General features: G+C 30.9%; 2 protein-coding genes across 2 annotated transcripts; one reads left to right on the top strand and one right to left on the bottom strand.

Annotated features, from left to right (window-relative positions):
* The first annotated feature begins 210 nt into the window (after positions 1-210).
* LOC126837946 (uncharacterized) lies at positions 211-11,191 on the top strand. The gene is made up of 19 exons (XM_050572007.1): positions 211-347; positions 2,239-2,309; positions 2,388-2,417; positions 2,484-2,507; positions 2,987-3,043; positions 4,372-4,401; positions 4,701-4,730; positions 4,818-4,841; positions 4,920-4,940; positions 5,660-5,689; positions 5,912-5,971; positions 6,380-6,427; positions 6,507-6,557; positions 6,765-6,815; positions 7,470-7,526; positions 8,283-8,312; positions 9,679-9,756; positions 10,231-10,293; positions 10,782-11,191. The coding sequence occupies exons 2-19, from the start codon at positions 2,246-2,248 to the stop codon at positions 11,009-11,011; spliced, it is 978 nt and encodes a 325-aa protein (XP_050427964.1). The 5' UTR covers positions 211-347; positions 2,239-2,245; the 3' UTR covers positions 11,012-11,191.
* A 1,825-nt stretch (positions 11,192-13,016) lies between these two features.
* Positions 13,017-25,530, bottom strand: LOC126835712 (zinc finger protein 585A-like). The gene is made up of 3 exons (XM_050568478.1): positions 25,452-25,530; positions 19,733-21,717; positions 13,017-15,135 (listed from the first exon to the last, which is right to left on the bottom strand). The coding sequence occupies exons 2-3, from the start codon at positions 21,665-21,667 to the stop codon at positions 13,153-13,155; spliced, it is 3,918 nt and encodes a 1,305-aa protein (XP_050424435.1). The 5' UTR covers positions 21,668-21,717; positions 25,452-25,530; the 3' UTR covers positions 13,017-13,152.
* Between the last annotated feature and the right edge of the window lie 2,437 nt (positions 25,531-27,967).

Genomic DNA, 27,967 nt, shown 5'->3' with positions numbered 1-27,967 from the left:
AAACGGATTGATGAAAATAAAAAAATAAAACACCATCTTTATTAATGCTTTTTTCGCACCTACGTTAATATCGATTCAAAAATAGGGTTTAGGTATATGTTGTAGAGTTTAAAAAGAAAATAATTTGAACTTGCGTCAGTGTAATATAAACAGGCAATAATATTGATAATAAAAACAGCTATGTAAATAAATGAACAAAGGCACTGCAAAATTTATTTCGGTTTTACCGTTTCGGTCGACATAAACGCCCATTCGTTCGAGTCGCAAGAAACTTAATTTAAAATAATTTAACAAACAGAACAATTGTTATTTTGCTCATGAATGTTGCTCATGAATCTTTTGATATTGTAAGTACATTCTTATACATTATTTTAAGTTTTACTAATTATTAACTTCAAAGCGGAGCTGAAAAGGTATTGTATTTAAAATAATGTGTTTTTATTTTTGTGTCTGGATCCACGATATTATTTTAACTGCTAATCCGATTTCTTTGTGTAGCAATACTATAAATCAGAAAATATGTGTGAGTGAATTAACAATCATATCCCGTAGACCAGTGACCTATCCCTAGCCTACCCTAACCTCATTGTCAACTAAAATACAACTATCGATAATAGTATTGTAATGACAATAATGATTAATGTACTTTATATTGTAGTTTTACTATTAGGGTGGTTACGATTAAGGTTGGTCATTTTTCTACAACAATTTGTTGCCGTTGTTACCTATATTATATTGTAACAAACGATATAATGCAAATGAATTTCAGATACCTGTTGATCGTTGATTCACTCTCACTCATTGCAACATACAAACTAACAAATGCCAAAGTGTAATTTTCCCATTTAGTTTGGGTTTTCCTTAACACAATAAAGTTTCACTACATTTTTAAAGGAAATTTGTATATGACGTTATAGCGTTGATTTGAAAGTGATGTTATCACTTTCAGCTGTAATATTTTTTATAGATATGTGACCCTATAATATCCATCGTGCGTCATCCTCACTGTTCTGGCTTTTTTATAATTGTAATTAGCGCTATACTTTTATATCATTACCCTAAAATATTATTTTTAAATCACATGTTGACAATATTTTTGCATTAAACATATTATTTTAGAATTTGTGTACAAAGATAATTTAATCTGTGTTTGTACACGTTGCCTTTTACTTTAATAATTGTTCAATGACTATATGTTTGTATTAAACCTCAAAATATTTGTGATTACACATAAATGTAATATTATAATACCCGCTTGATAGCAAAATTCTGGTTTAAAACAAAATAAAAAATAAAAAAGCCGGTACAGCATTTTGTTTACACAAGTGTCCCACTTTCAAATAATTAATAAACACGTATGCACTACATACATTAATACATATATTGAAAAAAATTGCTAGACTCCTTAACCGCATATGTTAAAACAGCATATCTTATGAAAAACATTTAACAACTATTTTAAAATGTTCAAAATGTTAAAATAAAAAACTACTGTGGTAGATTTGGGTGTTTGGTGTATTTAAGATTTGAGGTTATTGTGGGATAGAGTTTGCCATCAAATGTACAAGGGGATAAAGTTAAAATTGAATAAATATCGTATTTTATTTTCGGTTTCCCTGATTTTTTAAAATTATAAATGTGTAAAATCATTGCCTTCAAATTTTATTTTTTTCGCGTTTATGTGAGTAGTAATATTTAGGGGCTTATCCGTCCGTTTTTTACTTTATCAACTATTTATGCAACTTGTGGTTAAACCTAACCTATCATACAAGATTATATTGCATAGTAAAGAAAGTACTTTATCAGAATTGAGTTTTTACTATTTTGAAGTTTTTAGTACTTTTCTAATATCTAATCTCTTATCTTTAATCTCTTATCTCTTTTATCTAATCTCCCACTCCTCATCTCCGCTGTTGTCGGATGTGACATTCAGCGTGACGTTGCGGACAAATTTGTGTGATAATCACCAGCGATAAGACATAACCATGTCAATGTGTAATTATATTTGATGTTTTTCTAAACTTTGAAGGGGAAGGGGTACATTTTTTGCCAAATTAAGTACCTTTTAGGTACGATTTCTGATCTATTTAATTGATACACAGCTATAAAGTTGTCATGTGCCCGGACACATTCAATTTATAAGCCAGTTATAACATCACAACTCCTGATAGAATATAATAATTAAATAGTCACAGAATCTTATACATAAAGGTTAAGTGTTATTTATTATTTTTGCAGTTAAAATATGAAACTATTATTTATTTTAATGTCATTTTCATTGGTTGGACATGTTTTGGTCACTGAATTAGGTGATTATTTAAATTTCACACGTACCTACGGTAGAAGAAATCTATAAAAAAAAAATCAATATTTAATTTTTTTTATAGATGACTATATTAACCAGGTTCTCTTAATAAGTCAGTATATATTTTTTTCATACAACAAAATATTTATTTTTAATATTTATATATAATTTATTACAGACGATGACATCAGACAAGCAAAAGGTAAAACTATGGTATACTCTAGTTGCATCAAAAATAATAACTTAATATCTTTATAAGGTAGAACCAATAAAATGAAATAGGGGAAAAGGAAGTATCGGGGAATTACAGATTACAATGATTTACTTGTGATAAATATCACATTGATCGCTCTAAAGGAAATACTAGGGTTAGGCTTAAAGAACAGACAAGGACATTTAAAAATTGAGAATTTCATAAATCTTAGAAAAACACTTAGATTAAAAAAATAATAATACTTTATTAAATTGGACCTTAAGTCCATTATAAAACATTTGATTAAATCTCGTATGGTGACATGTATGCGATGAAAATGTAATAACTCCGGTATGACGCTGCTGTATAGAGGGTGAATTATTTTTTTATGGTTTAGGTTTTTTTTATATATTAATAATTTATGTAAAATTTTGCTTAAGATTGTTCCAAATTATTTTTTACTCAAACCATTTTTTTGTTTATTCTAGAATTCATGCCGAGTATAATTAAAAATATTATTGCGAACCCTGATGAATATGGGATGGGTAATAAAAGTTATTAAATAAATTAACATTAAACATATTATAAAAATAATAAAGCAATATCTTCTTCTTCTTCTGCTGGAGTTTATTACTCTTTAAGAGTTTTCACCGCCATCATAATCTACCTTCTTTCTTCCCTGTTATGAACTATCGTTCTCCATTCTCGTACTCGTATTTTCTTGAGATCTCCTTCTACTGAATCCATCCATATATTTCTAGGCCGCCCGCGAGGTCTCTTCCTAGTAGGTTTCCATTCCAGCACCGCTCTAACCATCTCTTTATCAATTCTGCGCATTACGCGACCAAGCCATTGCATTCACTGGCCACTTATAAAGCTACTGACTGATGCCAGTCCCAACTCTTGTAGTTTCCGATTCAATTTTCTTTTCCACGCAACTGTTCGGTTATTATAGATAGGACCACAAATTAATGGTATGCTGTCTGACTCAGGTATATTCTTTCTGTGATCCAGCGGTTTTTGACTTTGAATTTTTAGTTTGAATTTTGCTACAATTAAAAAATGGTACGTGACAGAGTCCGCTCCCTTTAACTACGTAAGTCTATAATGCATGGCGGAATATTTTTTGAATAAGAACGTGATCTATCTGGTTAATTGTTACACCACCTGGTGACTTCCATGTACCTTTATAGATTCTCTTACGTGGAAAACGTTGTGCTACTTATTACCTTATTTTTCCCTGTCGCGAATGATATTAGTCTGAGCCCATTCCCATTGCTCGTCTCATGTAGACTTTCTTTTCCTAAAGTAGGGGAAAACTGCATTTCTCTTTCACATTTAGCGTATAAGTCACCCAACACTATCTTAATTTCATTCCCTGGCAATTTTTCATATACTTGGATCAGGTCCTCATAGAAGGCGTCCTTACTATCCTCGTCAGCGGATTCCGTTGGTTGCATTAGTGCATATCAAGGCGATATTTATAGGTTTAGTGTCAATTTTTAGTACCGCTAATCCCTCTAATATAGGGTTGAAATCCTTTATATACGGTTCATTGGTCTCATGTATGGCAAATCCACACCCAAAATGGCGGATCTTTTCACTCCTGAGAAGTATACAACATACTTTCCTACTTTTAGTTGTCCTTTTCCCGTCCATCTTACTTCTTAAATACCTGCTACTTTAAATTTATACACGACCAATACCTCTACTAAGTTTTGGCACGCAACAGCTCTAAAGATACTCATTACATTCCAGGTCGCTATCTAAAATTCTATTGTCCGTTTTCCGTGTCCAATCTATAATCCGTTTCTCTGTGTCCGAAGCAGGGTCGTCATAAAGTAACACTTATTTTATGTTATGTTAATTTCAGAGCAAATGGCTATTATGCTGGCAGTACCAGGTAATAATTACCAAAATCGCTTATACAAATATTTCACATGTTTTACGGTATCCCTACCTTCCTAACTCTAGCTTCTAACTAAAAAAAAATTCAAATCTTTACTGTTTGATAAAAATAAAATTTTTTTCACAAGTCTTTTTTTAAAAATCTACATCATAAAAAAATCGGGTATTGCATGAAATTCTGAACACATGATATGTAAACTATGTTCTTACTGGAGGACCCACACATTTTTTTTTAAGTTAGAATAATATAATGTAATGTCATGAAATAATAATTTAAAATTATATTAATTACAGAAATAATTCATGTTAGATTGAGGGAACTAGGTAATTATTTTTTAACATTTTTTGAACATGTTTTAACATTGATATTTGGTATTTATTATTTACAAATTGTTTTCATTTTAATTTCAGATGAAAGAGAGTCAGATTCTGATGGTAAAATATTATGATATTATTTCTCAACAGAGTTATTTGATTATCAGTAAGTAAAAAATGTTTTTATTTTAATTTCAGAAAGTTCCTCATATTCCGACGGTAAAATTTGATATTCATTAAGTACAAATTGCTTTAATTTTAATTTTATGCTAAATTATAATTGAGCTTAGTACTATTTTGGACCGTACTGGCTTAAACTGAGCTTTGTTTGTACTCCTACTAGTTATGACGGAACTTGATTTATACTCTAAATGTTTAAACTATACCGGTTTGGAATGCACGGGCATAGGCTATGCTGGTTTAAACTGTGCTTGGTTTGAGGCCATTGGCCATATAATAGTTTTTGCATTTTATATGTGTGACATAGATACTGGCCGATAATTTTCTTGGGCAAGTCGCCTCTTTTCCAGGTTTTAGTAGAGCAACTATCTTGGCTTTTCTTTATATTTTTGGTATTATTTGTGTTTCATTTAAATAGTTGTAAAGGTTTGCGATCCACTGTCAATGGCCCTCGGTCCGAAATGTCGTACTTGTTCCGTGCAAATGTCGTCCAGTCCAGCTGGATTCTTTCATAGCAGCGATTGCGTTGTCAAGGTCTTCCACGTTAAAAAGTTTCACAACTTGTCGTTTTCTCCAGTCGCATCTCGTTTTTGTTGTTGCCTGGAGTTGAAAAAAAGCCTGTATTATCAGTTAGGATAACACAGTTGCCTCGGGTGCACCGCGTAGAGGTTTCTTCATTGCCCCAGAGAATAATAGATTATAATGTACAACATAATATAATGTCATGAAATAACACATTTGAGTTATGCTAATTACAGAGAGTATGGATGACAAATTGGAAGAATCAGGTAATTATTTTCTTATTAATTAACATTTTATAAACATCTTTTAACATAGTTATTTGATATTCATGATGTACAAAATATTCCGAAATTTAAGTTGTTCAATAGTTCACATTGCTTAATTTAATCTAAGAGAGAATTTAACAGTCTCAGTTTAAAGTTACTTCTATAGAGAAATCATAAAACCTGTTATTATTGACTGTATTATTATTATGTATTTTCTTACAGGCCCTAGTCAAAATAAAATTCCAGATCTAAATCTTGATCCGTCCACTATTTCCGAAGAAGGTGATTATGAATGTATTTAATAGTCGTAAATATTCTTTAAGGGTTTGATTAATAAATAAAATGTATATATGATAATCTACTTATTTCGATTGATTTCTCGAAATTGACTTATTGAAACTATTGACTGTTGGTTTATTCACAAATTACGTCCTGGAAAATTAATATCGTTTTTATCTTGATTATTCCAACGCCTGTGTGGATGTTATTGACTTAATACTATACTGTCATAAATAGAATTCATTTTGAATAAAAAAAATACAGCTAATAAGTAGATATTAGGTTGGTAGATGAATAAACTTCTGAAAATCAAACGCCATGAATTTTCATTAGGTGTTACCTTAAGCTATAATTTTTGAATATAGCTATTTGATATTCATTAAGTACAAAATGTTTTAATTTTAATTTTAGAGAGTAAAGTACTAGTTTCTGTTGGTAATACAATAATACATCTTAAAGGTAAACATAATACATTTATAATATTGATTTGAATTATTAGAAAAGATTTACATTAAATTTATTATATTTTTAACATTAGAAAAGTTAGAGTACCAGAAAACGTTACAGTTAGAAATACTTGCTGTTACAGGTAAATAAACAATTTAACGAACAATATTGTATAACATAATTTACATTGCTTAAATAAATCCAAAAAATTTCAGTTTAATGTAACTGTTATAGGAAAATTATAAAAAATTTTTATAACTTTTTTATTTTTATAATTTTTAAGGTCATTAGTTATAATAGTATCATTAGAAATAATTTACATTCAAACTGATTTTATATTGAATATTAGATAGGCCAAAATACGAGGAAATTATGCAAGCAGCAATAAGCGATACACCAGGTAAAGAAAAAATTTAACTTTTTGGATGAACAATGATTTCATTTTTATAATATAGTTCTAAATAAAAATAATAATTATACGACTAGAAATTAAATTGAAACCCTATACTTTTTGTTTTGTGATCCTTAAAACAATGTCCAAATCGCTATTTCAAACGAGGCTACTAGAAGTTCTTACATTATGGTCCAACTGTACTTTTAATGAAATTGTAAAGTGCACAATATGTAAATAATATTTTCACACTAACATTATTATTTTTTAATTAAATAGCATTTTGATATACAATAAAAAAAATTTATATTTTATTTAAAATCATCAAATATTTTAAAACAAGTATAATATGGCTAGATATAAGTGTTAGAAACACACTATCCGAGCGTTTATATAGTAACCATAATACTTAACATTATTATACGAATAATATTTTTTCAACATTGATCTAGTTCAAAATCAATAAGGCATATGTTTATTGCTTCTAGTCTGGACGTTCGACCGTAATTTAAATTTGCCTTTTTTAAACTATTTTTAGCTGTAAAATGGCTTACATTAAATAATTCCATCCAAGCATGCTCAGTTTAAAGTAACTGTTATGGCAAAATGATAAAAACAGGTTTTTTATTGACTGAACTATTATTATATATTAATTTGTTACAGATCCAGTTTCAATTCAAAGTCTAGATCTAAATCTTCCGCCTGATTATACCGAAAAAGGTAATCATTAATATATTAGATAGTAGTAAATATTCTCTAAAGGCTAAAATATCTGTGCGTGACGCTGAGCGTTACAGTAGAAAATATGTAAGTGTGGCACGATCTAGTTTTTTTTTTTTGAATGAAAGAACTGATAAATAATTATCTGATAAGATATGAGAGATTAGAGATAAGGGATAATGTAAAGCTGTTGTGAAGGGATGGAAATGGGGCTGGGGATGGGAATCGATTGAGGCCAAATATTAAAAAACTGCTAAAAACAATTTTTGGCCAACAAAAAATATTTTAAAAATCAGATAATAAGAAATTTAGGTATACTTAAATTGACATTTACTCGGTCATAAGACATATAAATGTGCCTATGTATCCGCTTGTAGTGTGGATACTTTGAATTATTTTTTCCAACGTTTTTTTATTTTAACACTTCATAACTCTGCTAAAGAAGATATGACTTGTAATTAATAGACGAAATTTGAGTAAGCAATTTATATCCAGTTCAAGTCGTCATTTCAGTTATTGTCAAACAACTAAACTTTTTACCTTAACAAAAGAAGACTCTAGATATTGGAAATGATGTTTTTTGATGATCGTTAAAATATTGTCCAAATCGTTAATTCAAACGACGCTACTAGGAGTTCTTGCATTGATTGAATTGACTAAGTATTTTTAATTTTAAAATGACTGTGATAGGTAAAAAAAAAAAAATAAAAACATTTTAACCGTATTATTGTTCCATATATTATCTTCTTGTTACAGGACGTATCGAAGCACCTACAATAAAATTAGGTAATAACAAACCTACATAGTTTTAGCCAGTTTTATTTACAAAGGCAATTAGGAATTAAAAAAACAGAGAGGTTTTGAGGTGGACGTTAAGGAAGAAAGGAGTTCCGAGCGCGTATGTGAAAGTAATAAAGAAAAAAGTATAAAGGGGCAAGTGCAAAAGTGAAGAGTGTGTGTGGAGAAACTGAAGATTTTAGTGTAAGAGTAGGCGTGCATCAAGGTTCAGCGTTTAGTCCTTACTTGTTCTCTTTAGTAATGGATGAGATTACGAAAGATATACAGGGAAGGAGGTGCCATGGTGTATGATGTTTGCGGATAACGTAGTGTTAGTGGGGTAAAGTCCGGAAGAATTGGGTGAGAGACTTGAAGAGTGGAGAGCGCCGCTTGAAGGGAAAGTAGGAGTAAAACGGAGACAATCGTGTTTGATTTTGGAGAAGGTTATAGGGTAAGACAGGTAATGCAGATGGGTGATGATGAAGTGTGCGAGGTTGATAGGTTTAAGTACTTAGGATCGGTGGTACAGGAAAATGGTGGGTACGAGGAGGATGTGAAAAATAGAATAAATCGTGGATGGGTGAAGTGGAGGGGACCGTCGGGTGTTTTGTGTGACAGAAAGATGCCTATAAGATAGAAAGGTACAATTTATAGGTCGGTAGTGAGGCCAGTAATGTTATATGGGTCGGAATGTTGGGCAGTGTATAAGAAAACGGAACAGAGAATGAGTGTAGCGGAGATGAGAATGTTAAGATGAATGAGTGGAGTGACTGGGGAAGACAGAATAAGAAATGAATACATAAGGGGCAGTCTAGGAGTTGCATCAATTGTGGAGAAAATGAGAGTGAATAGGTTGAGATGGTTCGGTCATGTTATGAGAAGAGATGAGGCAGAGGCAGTGAGAGGTGTTATGAAGATGAATGTAGAGGGATTAAGAGGAAGAGGAAGACCAAAGAAAAGATGGGTGGACGGAATACAGGGTGATATGATGATAGCGGGGGTGATTGAACGAGATGTAGAAGACCGAGCTCTATGGAGGTGTAGGACTAGGGTGGCCGACCCCATATAGTTGGGAGTGCAAAGCGAAGATAAAGAAGAAGATTTAGGAATAAAAAAAAACTAATTAAATTGTTTAATACGTTGAAATAAGGCTAGCTAAATTAACTGTGACTTTCGAGTCACATAGCTACATTAAAAATAAGTAATTGCAAAAATAGTATGATTGTGTAGTATATTTTAGGTATTAAGGGCAGGTTGTACAAAAATTGGTAAAATTACGGTTATTTAAAATGTAATGCCATGCTATCACAACTAAATAATTTGTTTTCTGTTTTTATGGCATAACATCATCACAGTATTTTATGTTTTTTTACAGAAAATTTAGCAAGTGTTTTAGAAAAGAGAAGAAACCATCCTACAGCAGTTCCAAGAAAAAGAATCATCCGTTCATTTGGTAATTGTTAATATTGAGTTGTAATGGTTTTTAAACCACTGTATACTTTTTATATGGACCAATGAAAATAATTCATTTACATTTTTATTTTTATAACAATTATGTCTATTAATTAGGATATCTTTATATTCTATTATATTGTACCAACTATTTGCAACACTATGATTATAATTATTTGTCTTTGCTTATGAGATGTGTTTTTATGTCAATTCATTTCTAAATTGTTTAATAGGGACAAATCACACCATTATATCAAGAATAGAACTAATTTTGATTTTTTCAATTGTATATCATCCTTTTATGTATTTATTCCAATTTTAATGGGATGGGAGTTTATATTTAAAATTGTTGGTGTAATATAGTACCTCTAAATATTAATGACATGGTTATGCGAAAATTGGCGATATTACATTTATTTTGAATGTAATGCGATTCAATCGCAAGCAACTAATTTATTTTTCATTTGTTATTAAGGCCTGTCTTCTTTGGGAAGAGCAAGAAGAGAAATGACTTTAGAAGCTGTACAATTTTTAATACGTAAATATACATATAGTATTTATTATAAAAAAATATAATAATAATTTACAGACATTTATTTTTACCACAGTAATACACAAATTTAGTATTAAAGATTTGACTCAACATGAATATCTGAATTTTTTTTACTAACATACAAATATGAGTTAGGTATTATTCTTAAGGTAACATTTTATCTTTTCGGTATAATCATTAATTGCCTATAGATTAATTTTGGACTTGATGTCAATTTTATTTAACCAATTTTGTTTCTTAAAAATTACCAATTAAATTAAATCCAGAGAAGACATTTGTTTATAACACTGCTTAGTGTTTCCCCTACTTTAAAAAAATAATGATTAAAAATAACACCATTGTATAATACGGAAAGCCTTTGTGTTGTTATTTTTTTATGGTTTATCATACACGTGTATTATTGTGCGAAGTTTTGTCTTGTAAATAAAGAAAATTAGTAAGAAGTTAGCTAAATACGGACAATTTTTTTTAAGGCCAAAACGATCCACTTTTCAAGGATTTAGAAATGATGTGTCGTTTAGCAGGGTTATTTAGATCTATTAAATACCCACTTTCATTTATATCCACTGTGTTTCTTGACGAACCTTATTGCAGTTTAGAAGATGTGACTGGCGCTACAATTTTCGTATATACATTCATTGATGATGACTTGTGGGAAGTAGAAATAGGTAATCGTACTCCAATAAGGCCTTTTTTTTTTTAATTACAATAATTTGAATCAGTTATTATAATAATAATTTCTTTTGTAATGCCATTATTGTTTGGTTAAAATATTTTTTTCTTACCTCACTTTTATCCAAATTGTCAATAAATTAAATGTATTTAATAATAAACAGTTTGTATCACGATTTTATAATAAAATATTTATTGCTTATATATTGTATACATATTGTTATTTTATAATATTTTGTATATTAAGATTGTTTTATTATATTTTTTGGGTAGAACCTCATTAAAGCCGTATAAGTAGTGATAAAATGTCTCTATTCTAAGGGAAAACTGATGCTAATGCTCTTATAAATCATAAAATTGAAATTTTAATTTTTCTCCATGAAAAAAGAATTTAATATGTTGTACTCGTCTCTGAGACTTACTCTACTAATTCATCCTACGCCATGTTTTTGGTTATTACCTCCAACATATAAACTACCCTGTTAACGCGGTATTCGTGGGGAAGCGACTCAATAATTATGATTATATGGTTATAAATTGATTTCAAAGTAGGCCGTACTACTTTTTGTTAATATTACCGATATTGAAACATTGAAATACAGAATATGTGGAATGTGGTAATCATGCAGCAAGAGTTAATTAAATTTAGTTATTTACTATTGTGTATGGGTCCGCTGGATGTCTTTCAAATAACAATATAGAAATAGCCGAGAAGGTTTTAAATTAGTTGTGTTTTATTTTGTGCCTGAAGACATGACTGCTTTTTTTTTGTGAATCAACTTACTTTGGTGAGATCTTTATCACACAATTGGTACTCTGGCAGTTTAGAATAGAAAAAATAGGAATGCTTTGGTGCGAATTCATTAAGACTGGATCCCACATTACAACCGTAATTCATTATTGTACTTTAGATTATACTCTTTATGAGTTACACTGGACTTGGTTCGGGCTCTATTGTAATAAGTCGCGTTGGAAACATCTACTGTAAAATTAAAACAAATATCATAAACACTTTACCTAAGAAGTGGTGGAAAATTGTCCTTTATTACGCTTCTTTAGGTAAAGTTTTAGGTCTTGAGGTCTGATAACCAAACCTAAGGTAGATCTGCAGTCAAACGGTTTTTTTTATTAAAACAAAAAAAAGAGGGGGAGGAGAAATTACACGACGACCGTAGTGCGAGTAAACTAACAAGCAACAGGTATCCGACAAATATTTCGGACAAACTAGTGATTCATCAGATTCATCAAAACAAACTAACTTAAAAATAAAACATTGACATATTGAACAGTGGTAATTTTTGAATTGCTATAAGTGGGTAATACAACGATCAATAGGTTATTGAAAATATATTTATTAATTAGAATATATACAGATAATTATGTAAATAAATTATTATAGTTAGTTGATCTAAACTACATTATTGTCATTACGTTGTTATGCCAATACATTATTATTTAGTGATATTTATTTTTTATACTCCGCTTATCATAGTGTTGTTAAAAAGTATAGTTAGAAGTATTCAAGTATAAAATATAGAGTGACCATATAATAAGAGGTCCCCAAGGAAGCGATTTATCTCCAGACCTATACAAAGTGCTCACAGCCGACATCCCCCAGACAGCAAATACAACTCTGGTCACTTTCGAGAACGACACAGCAGTTTTTACAATTGACGGCAATCCCAATGTCTCTAGCCAATCGCTCATTTATTAACTCAGTTACTTATTATAATAAACATATTGTATAGATTGTAAATATCACTTAAATAAAAAAAGAACCTACGCGTTTTTCAAGCAACCAGTTCTGTTAGCATGATTTTTTATAATATTACATTACACATAAATATAGCAGCCAGCACGAGTCAGTGCTGGTGTTTATACTATATATTTTAATCATGTGATACAATATTGGGTAAATAAAACAAAAACATGTAGACATATGCAATAAATGAACTAAACTTAAAAATAAAACATTGTTCAATAAAATGTAGAAATTCAGAAAAATAAACAACACAAAGTATTAAATGTCTAAAAGATATTTTTAATTTTAACTAAATGTCCATAAAATGGTTCATTTTTTGTTACAACAAGTATAAAGTAATGATTAACACATAGACAAAAAAGTCTTACATTTAAATTGTAGGTAAAGACTGATGACTGATAAAGATCAGACTATTCTCCAACATGGTCACGTTTTTGTTGTTTAACTGTGTCGTATTTTTTAGCAAAACACTTGAAACACACTTCGCATTGGCAAGGCTTGTCACCAGAATGGACATGTTTATGTTTTTTTGCGAGGTAGGATTTCACCGCAATAGGTTTCAGGCACATGACACACTTGTATGACTTTTCTGCAGCATGCATGCGTTCGTGTACTGCGAGGTTTGATTTTTGTGTAAAACACTTTAAACACACTTCACAAGTGTAAGGCTTTTCACCAGTGTGCGTGCGTTCATGTGCTACCATGTTGGATTTTATCGAAAAAGATTTCAGGCATCTAACACATTTGTAGGGCTTTTCGGCAGTATGTATGCGCATATGCTTTACCAGATAGGATTTTACTAGAAAAGATTTCATGCACACGACACATTCGTAGGGCTTTTCGGCAGTATGCAGGCGTTCGTGTGCTACCAGAGACGATTTTGCCAAAAAAGATTTCTGGCACAAGTCACAAGAGTATGGTTTTTCGCCAGTATGTACACGCATGTGCTTTACCAGAGTGGATTTATCCGTAAAATATTTTAGGCATAAAACACAATTGTAAGGCTTTTCGCCATTATGCATGCGTATGTGTCTTACCAGATAGGATTTTACTGGAAAAGATTTCAGGCACAAGTCACAAGAGTATGGTTTTTCGCCAGTATGTACACGCATGTGCTTTACCAGAGTGGATTTTGCCGAAAAAGATTTCAGGCACACGACACATTCGTAGGGCTTTTCGCCAGTATGGAGGCTTACGTGCCTTACCAGACTGGATTTCACTTTGAACGATTTTAAACAAACTTTACATTTGTAAAGTTTTTCATTAGTGTGCACGCTTTGGTGTGTTACCAGGCTGCATTTCACAGTAAAAGATTTTAAACAAACATTACATTTGTGTGGCTTCTTGCCAGTATGCGTGAGTTCGTGTTTTACCAGATAGGATTTTACCGAAAAAGATTTCAGACACAAGTCACAAGTGTAAGGTTTTTCGGCAGTATGCACGCGCACGTGATTTACCAGAGTGGATTTTGCCGAAAAAGATTTCAGGCATACAACACAATTGTAGGGCTTTTCGCCAGTATGTATGCGCATATGAGTTACCAGATAGGATTTTACTGGAAAAGATTTCAGGCACACATTACACTTATATGGCTTCTCGCCAGTATGCGTGAGTTTGTGCGTTACCAGAGTGGATTTTGCCGAAAAAGATTTCAGGCATACAACACATTTGTAAGGTTTTTCGCCAGTATGCATGCGCATGTGCTTTACCAGATTGGATTTATCCGTAAAAGATTTCAGGCATACAACACAATTGTAAGGCTTTTCGCCATTATGCATGCGTATGTGTCTTACCAGATAGGATTTTACCGAAAAAGATTTCAGGCACAAGTCACAAGAGTATGGTTTTTCGCCAGTATGTAAACGCATGTGCTTTACCAGAGTGGATTTTTCCGAAAAAGATTTTTGGCATACAACACATTTGTAAGGTTTTTCGCCAGAATGCACGCGCATGTGCTTTACCAGATTGGATTTATCCGTAAAAGATTTCAGGCATACAACACAATTGTGGGGCTTTTCGCCAGTATGTATGCGCATATGAGTTCCCTGATAGGATTTATTTGGAAAAGATTTCAGGCACACGTCACATTTATATGGCTTCTGACCAGTGTGCGTTCGTTCGTGTATTACCAGAGTGGATTTTGCTGAAAAATATTTAAAACAAATTCCACACTTGTAAGGATTTTCATCAGACTTGTGTTTTTTGAGTGAACGATTAGCCGTTGCAGTACTGTGGATGGTAATCATGTGACGGAAAATTTGCTTTTTGGTAAAAAAACATTTTTTACACAAATCGCAAAGGAACGTCTGAAGTTTGTTTGAATATTGGTTGGTTATAGTTTGTGCCATTTGATCTATTTGTATATTCGTTTGATTGATAATTTCGGTTAGGTCCTGCACTAGAACAAAAAATATCATGTCGTTCTAATAAAAAAGTTTATAAAACATATTACAGTATTTATTCGTTAAAATATAGGTATATATATATATATATATATTTAAAATTGATTAAGCAATAAATAAATATACACAAAATGTAGAATAGCGAATTCAAGATATAATTTTCAGAGCTCTGGCCACTTTTAGAACTTTAATAGTAAGGTATATTATTTATTTACTTAATTAAGAATAAATTCCTGAAAATGTTAACTGGTTATCTGGTTATACTGGTTCTTGGTTTCAACGCTCTAAAAGTAGTCGAAATAAATTACCACTACCCTTATTTTTTATCGACTTAAAACCAAGCAATCAAAATACTAATATAATTTAATTAAATCCCATTTGTTTTAAGAGGACCACATCCTCACCGTCACTTATACAATGGCTCAGCTCCCCAGATTTTGATTATACAAAACATGTTTGCAACCACCAACCACTCTGTGTTAAATGTGGCAAATTACATCTGACCAAAAACTGTTCAAACGCACCCGATCAACCTCCCACAAAGGATGCATAGTTTACAAGGATCTTACAAAAAAACCAAAAATTAATTACGTATAAAAAAAAAACCCTGAACAAAAATTAGTTATTCCAACAAACTCAAACATTGTAAATTAATTCCAAGTCACATCTCACAAAAAGAGTATACTCAACCCCACTCACAAAAACTCTTCACTTAAGTATTAAACAACAAAAACAACCAAGACACAACAAATCTTACAAATACTCTATCATCGTTTATTAAGGACTTAATACACTTCTCACCTCAGGCATAAACAAAGTGCTTTTAAAAAATGAATTTCTCCAATTATAACTTGTCTTAGTTGACCACCATATTCCTCTGGAATGCAAATGGAGTAAACCAACATAAATATTAACTACAAAATTTGCTTTACGAAAAAAATAGAAATTACTCTTATCATTTGTCTTCTTGTACTATACCGGTTGTCAGATTTAATGTCGAGCAACTGTTTGTACGTTTTTCCAAACCAGTGGTAAAGGTTCAAAATGTAAATGTAAATTGTGTATATTTCCAATAAGTGTAAATCGTAAAATTTGATCGCTTACCACGGATGTTAGAATAATTTCTCCAACACCAAACTCTTACCACATGTTCTACTTACTTATATGTAAGTACCCCGTAAATTTGGAAAATGTTCGTTCAGTCACATTTGTGCTGTGGGTCATTAACGTAGGCCGTTTTCAGCTTACCACTTATGTTTGAAAATAGCAAAAAAAAACTTAATTGGTTCAAAGATGATATGGATCATAAGAGCATAACTTAAATTTTATAAAAAAAAAACAGTTTTTTAAAAAATTTTACTTTTTAACCTCAAAAAAAGTTTTTGAAAAAAAAAAAAAAATTGAAACCTTATTTCTGGTGTCAAAATAATTTCTCCATCACCAAACTTTTACCAGATGATCTTCTCACTTATAAGTAAGTATTGCGTGAATTTGGAAAATTTTCGTTCTGTCACATTTGTGTTGTGGGTCATTAAAGTAGGTAGTTTTCAGCAAAATACCCATGTTTGAAGCCGTAAATTAATAGCAAAAAAAAACTTAATCGGTTCAAAGATGATATGGATCATAAGAACATAACTTAAATTTTATATAAACAAAATATTTTTTTTTAATTTTTAACTGTTTGACCCCAAAAAATGTTTTTGAAAAATTCAAAAAAAATAAAAAAATTTCTAGGGTTAAAAAATAAAAATAAATATATTTTCTTAATATATGGTTAAAGTACACCTAATTATAATTTTAACTGTGCAGGTTTTATATCTATACCACTATCGGAGGTTAAATTACAGAGTCGGGAACATGAGGTGTTTTTGGATAATTTTTTTTTAAAATTGACCTACCTAGGTCCAAAAAAAAATTTGTTTTTAATGTTTTTGTTATTAAGGACCTATAAAGAATGTACGATACAAATTTCAAACATTTTTGGAGTATAGTCGCACACCCATTAGGTAATTTGACGTGGAATGACCCAGTGAAGATGACAGAAGTAAAAGAGAAATAATAAAGAGAATATGCCAAGCTAAGATAGCATTTAACAAAAAAGAGGACTTTTTAATTAAAGAAATATCAGCATACGCACCAGGATAAATCTTCTGAAGACATACGTATGGCGTATAATGCTGTATGGCAGCGAAACGTGGACGATTGCCAAAGAGGAACAGAGAAGAATTGAAGCTTTTGAGATGTGGTGTTACAGAAGAATGCTTAAAATAATTTGGACGGATATGGTAACAAACGAGGAAGTATTAGTAAGAATGTCTGAGAGAAAAACTTTATGGAGTAGTATCAAGAAAAGGAGAAATGAATAGATTGGACACGTATTAAAACATGGTGGATTGCTGGGATTAATTATAGAAGGCTGTGTAAAAGGTAAAAATGCTAGGGGAAGACCACGAATGGAGTATATCATGCAAAAAATAATTAAGGACCAAGGGTGTAGTTTTTACGAAGAGACAAAGAGGAAGGCAAGTCACAAGGAACAGTGGAGAATTGCTACAAACCAATCTCAGGATTGAATACAAAAGAGAGAGAAGATAAAAGATAAATTCATAATTATCTATTTATAATTAATATAAATTATTATTATTCCCGAAACACACCTAACACACAAACCAAACAACTAAATTTACGGCTACACACTATACAAAACTGACCATCCTGACCGCACGGCGCGTTACTTATCTCCTCTTATATTTGGGATTAACAAGTCCCGGCTACCAAGATACTTCTTTAATATAAGTGCAATTTTTATAAAAACCTACAGCTAATCATGATAGTATATTAAATATATTTTAACCAATGTATAATAAAATATAGTATTATCACGATATAACTATTAAACGAAACAAACTTATCTTTTTACTCAATTAAAACTAAAAATAAAAAACCAGTACAGTGGGGACAGAGAATATTGGGACGGGAAGGTCACAGGTCTACAGGGTGATTCATTAAGGATAAGACACTAATTTTCTCGGAATATATTAATATTTGGAAAAATATTTTTTTCCAAGATTTTTGGGTACACATTATATTATATTTTTCAATATTTTGAAAATTTTTATCACCAATCCGTGAAGGCCAAAAAGGGAGATTTTAGTTTTTTTTAAACTGCAACTTATATTTATAATAACATAAATTTGTAGACAAAAAATAAAAAAATATTTTAGCGTTTGAATTTTGTATTTTCATTTATTTGTTCATTAGCCATGACTTTGTTAAGATACTACATTTTCTCTTAATAATTATCATGTTTCTTCGGTTTTCCAAAACCGGTAGCACATTAAGTTCATATTTATGTTCGCATTGTCCATTTGGCGATAACACTCTAACAAAAAAAAGTCACTGGTTTAAAAGACTTTGATAGACAAACGATTCTTATCTACAGATTACAACCTATTCCAATTTCTAACACAGGTATACATATTGGTTTTACAAACCCACTTTATCAAAATATTTTTATGCGTGTAATAAAACTACTCGTTTTTGTAGTAACGATTGAAAATACTAAGAATTACAGTAAAAAAATCAAATCTTTAAAAAGTCATAACAAATGAACAAATAAATGAAAATACAAAATTCAAACGCTAAAATATTTTTTTATTTTTTGTCTACAAATGTTTGTAATTAAAAACACATGTTGCCATTTAAAAATCCCCATTTTTGGCCTTCAAGGATTGGTGATATAAATTTTCCAAATATTGAAAAATATTGGAAAAAATATTGTTCATAATATTAATATATTCTGAGAAAATGAGTGTCTTATCCTTAATGAATCACCCTGTATACAACTAAACGAATATTTTTAAATACCTGTTGACTGTTGAATGTTGATTCACTCAAACAATATGACCGCCTAGAATTTGACTACGGTCCAAGTGTATTTTTCTCCTTTTTTTCATTACGCCAAACAACTTAAAATTATAATATTAATTTTTGCTAAATATTACTAGTTTCCAAATGGACAAAATTATAAATGTATACGAGGTATTCTAAAAGAGAAAGGCCAAGCTTGTAGAATTTTATTCTAAAGAGTTTGCAATTTAGAATTGTGAGAATATTACTACTTTTTATTTAGCCTTACCTAATAATATAAAATAAACACTAAAATTGTGTTATTATGGGCAATAAATTGCACGGGTCAGTGCTAATGTTTATATTATAAATTTCGAATATGTGATACGAAAATTGTGTAAGCAAAACAAAATCATGTAGGCATTAAATAAACCATATGCATTTAATAAAGTATTGTTTAAATAATTTATTTATAACAATTAAAATGTGGAAATTCAGAAAAAAGGACAATACAATGAGTGATATAAATCTAAAATATGATAAAAAAATGTATTTCTATAAAATGATTTATTTTTTGTTACAACAAGTATAGAGTATTGAACAACACACAAACTAAAAAAAATCTTAAATTTGAATTTTAGATTAAGACTGGTGAAGAACAAATATCTGACTATTCTCAAACATGAACACGTTTTTGTCGATCCCGGTTTCATTTTTGAGCAAAACACTTGAAACAAACCTCGCATTCGCAAGGATTTCCACCAGAGTAAACATGTTTATGTTTTTTAGCGAGGTAGGATTTCATTGCAATAGGTTTCAGGCACACAACACACTTGTATGACTTTTCTGCAGCATGCGTGCGTTCGTGCCTTACCAGATTACATTTTGCCTTAAAAGATTTTAAACAAACTTCACATTTGTAAGGCATTTCTCTGGTATGGACACGTTTATGTACCGTAAGGGTAATTTTTTGAGTAAAACGCTTGAAACACACGTCACAAACGTAAGGTTTTTCTCCGGTATGCAATCGTTCGTGTACGGCGAGGTCGGCTTTTCGTGTAAAATACTTAAGACAAACGTCACATTTGTATGGCCTCTCGCCAGTGTGCGTGCGTTCGTGGCTCACCAGATAGGCTTTTCTCGAAAAATATGTCGGGCACAAAAAACATTTGTAGGGCTTTTCGCTAGTATGCACTCGTTCGTGTACTACCAGAAGGGATTTTACCGAAAACGATTTCAGGCACACAGCACATTTATATGGCTTTTGGACAGAATGCCGCTGTATGTGCGTTACCAGACTGGGTTTCGCATTATACGATTTTAAGCAAACGGCACATTTGTAAGGATTTTTTCCGCTATGGATACGTTTGTGTCGGGCAAGGTGAGCATTTTGTCTAAAATACTTTGGACACAAGTCACATTTGTATGGCTTCTCGCCAGTGTGCACTCGTTCGTGTATCGCGAGGTTTCCTTTATTTGTAAAACTCTTCATGCAGAAAACACATTTGTATGGCTTTTTATCAATATGGACACATTTGAGTCCAGCCAGGCGGTGCTCTGGAGTCAACGATCTTAAGCACTCGTTACACTCTTCTCTGGTATGGACACGTTTGTGTTGGATAAGGTTCGCTTTTTGTGTAAAACACTTTAGACACAATTCACATTTGTATGGCTTCTCGCTAGTGTGCTCGCGTGCGTGTTTTACCAGATAGGATTTTTCCGAAAAAGGTTTCAGACAGACGTCACGAGTGTAGGGCTTTTCTCCAGTATTCACTCGTTTGTTTACGGCTAGGATTGTTTTTTGAGTAAAATATTTTAGACACACGTCACATTTATGTGGCTTCTCGCCAGTGTGCTTGCGTTCGTGCGTTACCGCACTTGATTTTGCCGAATTTGATTTCAGGCACACGACACAATTGTATGGCTTCTCGCCAGTGTGCGTGCATTTGTGTGTTACTAGATTGCATTTTTCCGAAAAAGATTTCAAGCATACAACACGTTTGTAAGGATGTTCGCCAGTATGCTTGCGCACGTGATATACCAGACAGGATTTTGTCGAAAATGATCTCCGGCACACGTCGCAAGTGTAGGGTTTTTCCCCGGTATGCAATCGTTTGTGCACTGCGAGGTTTCCTTTTCGTGTAAAATACTTCAGACACACGTCACATTTGAAGAGATTTCCGTCAGTATGCAGCCGTATGTGCGTTTCCAGTGAGGATTTCGCCTTAAACGATTTTAAACAAACGGCACATGTGTAAGGTTTTTCTACGGTATGGACACGCATATGTACTGTGAGGTTAGGTTTTTGTGTAAAAGACTTTAGACACACGTCACATTTGTATGGCTTCTGTCCAGTGTGCGTTCGTTCGTGTATTACCAGATAGGATTTTGCCGAAAACGATTTCAGGCATACAACACATTTGTAGGGCTTTTCTTTAGTATGCACGCTTTGGTGTCTTACCAGATTGGATTTCGTCTTAAAAGATTTTAAACAAACTCCACACTTGTAAGGGTTTTCATCAGACTTGTGTTTTTCGAGAAAACGATTCGCCGTTGCAGTATTGTGGATGATAATCATGTGACGGAGAATTTGCTTTTTGGTAGAAAAACATTTCCTACACAAATCGCATAGGAACTTCTGAAGTTTGTTTGAGTATTGGTCGGTTGTAGCCATTTGATCTATTTGTATATTCGTTTTATTGGTAATTTCGGTTAGGTCCTGTACTAGAACAAACAATATCGTGCCGTTCAAATAAAAAAGTTAAAAAAAACATATTACAGTGTTTATTCATTGAAATGGAGGTATATATATATATATACATATAAAATTGATTGAGCAATAATAATATACACAAAATGTAGAATTCAAGATATAATTTTCAGAGCTCTGACCAATTTTAGAAGTTTAATAGTAAGGAGTTATATTTATTTACTCAATTCGAATTAAGAATAATTTGCTGAATATGTTAACTAGTCGATAGCCAGTTTTGGATATTTCATTCCTTTGAGTTATTTTTTTTATAAGTTCGCTATTACTCTACCACACTACACCCCCGTCTTAAATTTTAAACATAAGTTGATATCATTGGAAAAAAATAACATTTTTAATATTTTATGGAATTTTCTAAAAAAAGCGATATTGACACATTGATCAGTGGTAATTATTGACTTGCTATATGTGAGTAAAACAACGATTAACAGTTAAAGAAAATATATTTGTGTACTAGAATGTATACAGATAACTATACCAATACATCATTATAGTCAGACGATCTAAAGCATAGTATTGCCATTACGATTTCACCTCATTACATTATTATTAAGTGATATATTTTTTTAAACTCCGCTTATTATAGTGTCATTAAAAAGTATAATATAAAAGTATTCAAGTACAAAACATTGAGATATTCTAATACGAGAGCTAAATATTTTTTATCGACATGTTGATTATTATTTTTAAATAAAAGAAAGAATTAAAGTGAAGTGCAGTGTTTACAGGTTAGCATCAAAGCGTTATTTTGAAAGTGATTTTATCCGAGAAGACTAATACTGTAGGGTCGAGGCATAAAAGCATAGAGGGGACGGAGTGGTCACGGGTCTACAGGAATTATTATTAAAAAAAGTCACTCTAATACAAAATCACTCTCAAAAAAAATGCTTTGATGAACGATTTTTAAACACTGCAATTCTCTCACTTTAATTTTTTCTTAATATGTTAATTTATACTGTGCTTAGTTTGGATCACCCCGTCCCCACAATGGGATGACCCCACTGTATTGGCTTTTTTAATAATAGTATAAGAGAATTATCACTAAGTTAAATTTCCCGACAATTGACCTAGTCATAATATAAAGTATTATTATTTATGTTTTTTAATTATTGTTAAAATATATATTTATTTGGACATAGTAATAAAATAATGACATATTGTGTACAACATCGGAGCTGGAAGTTGATGAACTAAAAAAATTTAACTAGCATGAAGCAAATTATCTAATATTGGATAATTTATACAATAAAACGTGTGTAGTAGTGTTAATAACAGTATAACAATATGCAAAACATTGGTGTTTTGCCACATGTGATTGAAATATTTAGTTAACATTATATTAAATAAACTCATAATTTCATAAATTTGTTTTGCTTTTAGTTTTATAATTTGTACTTATAATTTTCTTTTCTAAGGTTATGGCAAATTTATAGTGAGTTGTCAACAATTGCACTTGATAACACAGACATTTGATTAACACATAAAAGATTAACGTTAAATATTCATGTAAAGTTTGACTTCAAGTACATGATCCGGCAGTGAAACCGGACCATGAATATAATTTACAAACATAATCTTAACAAACATTTAGTACACTTTGAAAAAAAAAAGGGTTTTCAATATACACAACAATTTCCATTATACGTTACTTCCATAACCTAAAACTTGCTTACAAAACATCAAACACGACAGATGTTTCTAACACCCACTTTGTTCTGCCATAAGGATAAATATAAATAAATAATAATAACAATTTCATTGAATCGGCAATAATGAAGCTAGTAAATACTAAATAGCAAGTCACTTAACAAGCTGAACGAATTTGCCTCGGCAAACACTTCCAACACTTCTAAAATAACAGCACTTAAAATGAACGTTAAAAAAAAACCGATCATCAATAAACAATATTATTATAGTTTTCACTTTTCCAAAAAAAAATCAAATATTTTCGGATTAAACTTTTATCAGCTAGGACTTTTTGAATGTCATAATTTTATCTACATACCTAATTTACATTAATTGATAATAAGAACTATTATAGTACCAACAGTTTATGTTATAATTTCTCACAGTTTTTAGTTACTTAAATTAAATTCATTCAATCCAATTCATTAAATAAAAAAAGATTTAAGGTGTGATGGATACATATGAGTTATAACTACTGACAAATTTGAAATTACGACTAAAAAACCCAAAAAACTTGCCTTCCCCCCCCCCTTAGAGGGATGGAAAATGGGTACAATTTTAATTTGAGACTATTGATGTGTGAGGGCGTACCAAATAAATATTTCTTATAAATGTCAACTCGATCCGACTCTTTTTACCTAACCTTACCAGCTACTTGCTGAATTATGTACTATTTATTCAAATTTGCTTCATTTGGTCTACCTCCAATTATTCACGTTTATTATAATTCTGAAATGCACACAACAGTATTTACACTATGGCCCACGCTTTTCATTTCAGTCAAAAATTAAAGATTTTGAACATTATTTAAAATTGTAGTTGATTTTTGGTTGTTTTCAAAGTAATTGCCGTTTTAAATAAAATATGATGCAATTGACCGGTTAATTGTTCTTGTAGTAAAATTCGATCTTACTTTTTAGTACACTTTTTTACTATTTTTTAGAAAAGCATGTTTTTAAAAAAGTTTTTTAAATTAATTAATTTTATTTTTTACTTTTTAGTCCTATTAAAGGTACTTAATAATTGGCGAATAGTTTACTAAATTAATTTTGGAAGATTTAACAAAAACATTTAATTTTATTAAAATGACCCCCCTATTTGACACCCCCCCCGGCATTTTGTGACCTGGATGACCGGGTCCCAATATTATAATGGAGCATTATATTGAGATCCAAAATGAGTATCTGGGTTATATTTCAGCCTTCTACGATATTCTATAATAAATCGCCTATTTTTCAACCAAATGTAAGAAAATATTTTTTCATCACGATATAACCAATATACGAAACATACTTATCTTTTTCCTTAATTAAAACTAAAAATAATAAACCAGTACGGAACGGGGAGGTCCCAGGTCTTTATGAGTTAATACAACTGAGCAAATATTTTCAAATACCTGTTGGCTGTTGATTCTCTCACACAATATGACCGCCTAGAAATTGACTACGAAGAAGTCTGACTAAAGTTATTATTGAGAAAATTTTATACGTTTTAGCTCCATCCTAGATCTACCTTTGGTGTAATTTTAAGACCTTAAGCTCTAAAAATTCACTTGAAAAACTGAACTAAAGAAAAAGTTTCCATCCCTTCTAGGGCAAATGGCTTTTGGTATTTTTTTTTTTTTGTTTGTAATTAATTTGTCCGTTTTAAATAAAAGTTTTAGAGCACCGCTATGTCAAGTTGAAAAACCAGTAAATTGTTTGGGCTTTTTCTCGGTTTTCAGTGGAAGAGGTGGACTTTTTGTGAAATTTTCGGGCCAAGACTGCCGTTTCAGGTACGATTTCTGGTCTATAGAGTGTCTATACTAAAAAATCGACCAAGCGGCTTAGATACCGACGATGGAAGACAAAAAAAAAAAAAAATACTAAATAATAAGAACATCATTGTACAAATAATAATATGTTTTAGGTACGCGTGGAAGCTAATTGATCAATTATATGATCTACAATTTGTCAAGACTCATTAATACTACATAGTAGGTTGTATTATGTTTAAAACTTACCTGGAAACTGCCAACTGGTGTTTGTTTTGTTTGGGTATTTTTTGCCAGACGATAGCGCTGCGACGATAACGAAACTACTCCGGAGGGTTGCAAACTTCAACTGTACTATAATTATTACCTTTGCAATGTATAACACGGCGGTGGATTCTGCACCGTTCGCCGGGACCCGTGGGTGGGACTTCCCGGCCGTCTGGCCGACACATTACACATTAATCAATAATCTACCCCGTCAGACCTAACTAAAGGGGTGAGTTTGTACACTGCACAATGCAATCGTAATGTTGTGAGGGGTGCGCTTTGTGGTGTCTGGCCTGCAGCCATAGTATAGTATGCAAATCGATAACTCTTGTCAGTACACCTTTTGTTGTGTTCAAAATAATTGAGACGTTTAGGGATTTTTATTTGTGCAAAATGCGTTTTTTCTTAAACAAAATTTTTTTTTTTTCATTTGATATTTTGTTAAAATATTGGCCCGGCACGTATACCGGAACATACCGTAATAAGAAAACATAATTTTATTTTACTAAAAAAAAGGGCCTAATATTAGTGTTATAATATGTACAATCACAGCTGTGATTAAAACAAGTAATTTGCAATGTAAAATGTAAATTCGATAACCACTTTTCAATACTGTAATATTCTCAAAGTTAATGTTGTTGTTTGCTGTACGGCACTTTATTTTTTCTTTAAGCATATTAATTGAATATTATAAAAATGTTACGTTTCATACATAGAACAAGTGTTTTTTGTGTTAAATAAATATTATAAACAATCAATTATAAACTTTTGAAAAATTCCATTAACGACATTAACTTTTGCATGCTGACTAAAATACTGTATAATATTATATTGCGTTGCTTAAGAAAAACTGTCCAAAACAGCTTAAATCTGAAAACGCATGTGTAATATATAACTATTAGACAACATTTATACCATACAGCACTTTATTGACCAACAAACAAATCAAAACGCTCATTAGAACAAGGGTCTATTTTCAAATACTGGCTTTTTATTCAGGAAGTTTTTAAAAAAATCCTTAAACTTAGCAATATTAATCAATATAGTAATAAAACGCTTCGCTCTAAAAGAGCAAAATCAATAATAAATCTGTTCTATGTCAAATTTGTTATTTGCAATTAAAAGTAAAGTAAAAATAAAAAGTAATATTTTACTCGTTGAGGTAAATAACGTTTGTTATTAATTAGTAATACTGAACGCAAAATTAATTAAAAATAATTAATAAATAAAGATTTTACATAAAGTAATACACATTATAAAACAAATAACTATTATTTTTTAAAACTTGAGTTATTTTATCGGAAAAATAAAATATACTATACAGGTTGATCCAACTAACGCAAGACACTCATTTCTCTAAAAATATGAATATTTTGAGAATTTCTTTTTTCTTTACTTTTAAGTACATATTTAACTATATTTTCAATATTTTGAAAATTTTTATCACCTATCCTTTTAAGCCAAAAAAGGTAATTTTTGGTTTTTTTTAAATCAAAACATTATATGTTGTTAAAAACACAAGTTTGTAGACAACAAATTAAGAATTATGCTACCGTTTGAATTTAGATTATTCATTTATTTTTCCATTTGGTATGGCTTTATAAAGGTTTTAATTTTAATAATGCATATAGTACACGTCAAATTGTTAAAAATGTTTAAATGTAATAGGGAATTTGCTAAGAGAAATCCATATTATATGGGTTTGAAACTCTGTAATTCTTTGTGTATTGATATAAACAGTTTCCATAGTTATAGTTTTAAGTTATATAAAAAAAATTGTCATCTATAAATTAAGAGCGTCAAAACTTTGAAAAATGTTTGCTTAACACGCTAACTTACTTATAATTATTACAATCTACTTATTTTTGTTGTTTATTTGTTCTTATTATATTATACTGCTATTTGTCATTTGTAAACTAACTCAATATTGAAAACAAAAAAATTTATAAATTTAAGACATAAGCATCAGGCTTTTGGAGAAAAACTTTTTCCTTTATTACTCATATATTGTAAATTATATATATTCTGTTTGGAAATAATAAATAAATAAATCATCATCAAATATGAATTTTATGTGCTAATTAAAAACATATGTTGTCATTTAAAAAAAAAAAAACAAAAATCCCCATTTTTGGCTTATAAAGATTGGTGATAAACATTTCCGAAATATTGAAAAATGTAGTAAAATATGTAACTAAAAGTAAAGGTAAAAAAAAAACATGCTCAAAATATTCGCGTTTTCAGAGAGAAAATGAGTGTCTTACGTTAGTTGGATCACCTTGTATACGTGCGACGGTATCAATAAGGTCATTATTAAAAAAAAAAAAAGCTACACCGAATGTCCCAAAGGGTTCGACCGTCGTTGCACAAACGCTTACCTGCACAATATAATATTATGATTCTGCACGGATAAATCATGCGCCGTGACCGGTGGGTGGTGGGACGCCTGGTCGCCTGGCTGTCTGGCTTGCATGCACATAAAAAACCCCTGTTGAAAA

Source organism: Adelges cooleyi, unplaced genomic scaffold (assembly GCF_023614345.1).
Source record: "Adelges cooleyi isolate 19-005CV unplaced genomic scaffold, UGA_ACOO_1.1 ACOO_flye_CR_arks_rails_tigmint_CR_PRNA_1, whole genome shotgun sequence".
In the NCBI taxonomy this organism is placed as follows: domain Eukaryota; kingdom Metazoa; phylum Arthropoda; class Insecta; order Hemiptera; family Adelgidae; genus Adelges; species Adelges cooleyi.
The sequence above is the reverse complement of the archived record's forward strand: the minus strand, read 5'-3'. Positions and strand labels throughout refer to the sequence as shown.

Bases quoted from the DNA above. Each gene is read 5' to 3' on its own strand.
- LOC126837946 (XM_050572007.1), top strand. From the start codon at position 2,246: ATGAAACTATTATTTATTTTAATGTCATTTTCATTGGTTGGACATGTT. The intron at 6,558-6,764 runs GTAAATAAACAA...ATTGAATATTAG, and splicing joins AGAAATACTTGCTGTTACAG to ATAGGCCAAAATACGAGGAA. The intron at 7,527-8,282 runs GTAATCATTAAT...TTCTTGTTACAG, and splicing joins GCCTGATTATACCGAAAAAG to GACGTATCGAAGCACCTACA.
- LOC126835712 (XM_050568478.1), bottom strand. From the start codon at position 21,667: ATGGCTACAACCGACCAATACTCAAACAAACTTCAGAAGTTCCTATGC. The intron at 15,136-19,732 runs GTTTGTTTCAAG...GTTCTAGTGCAG, and splicing joins GAAATCCTTGCGAATGCGAG to GACCTAACCGAAATTATCAA.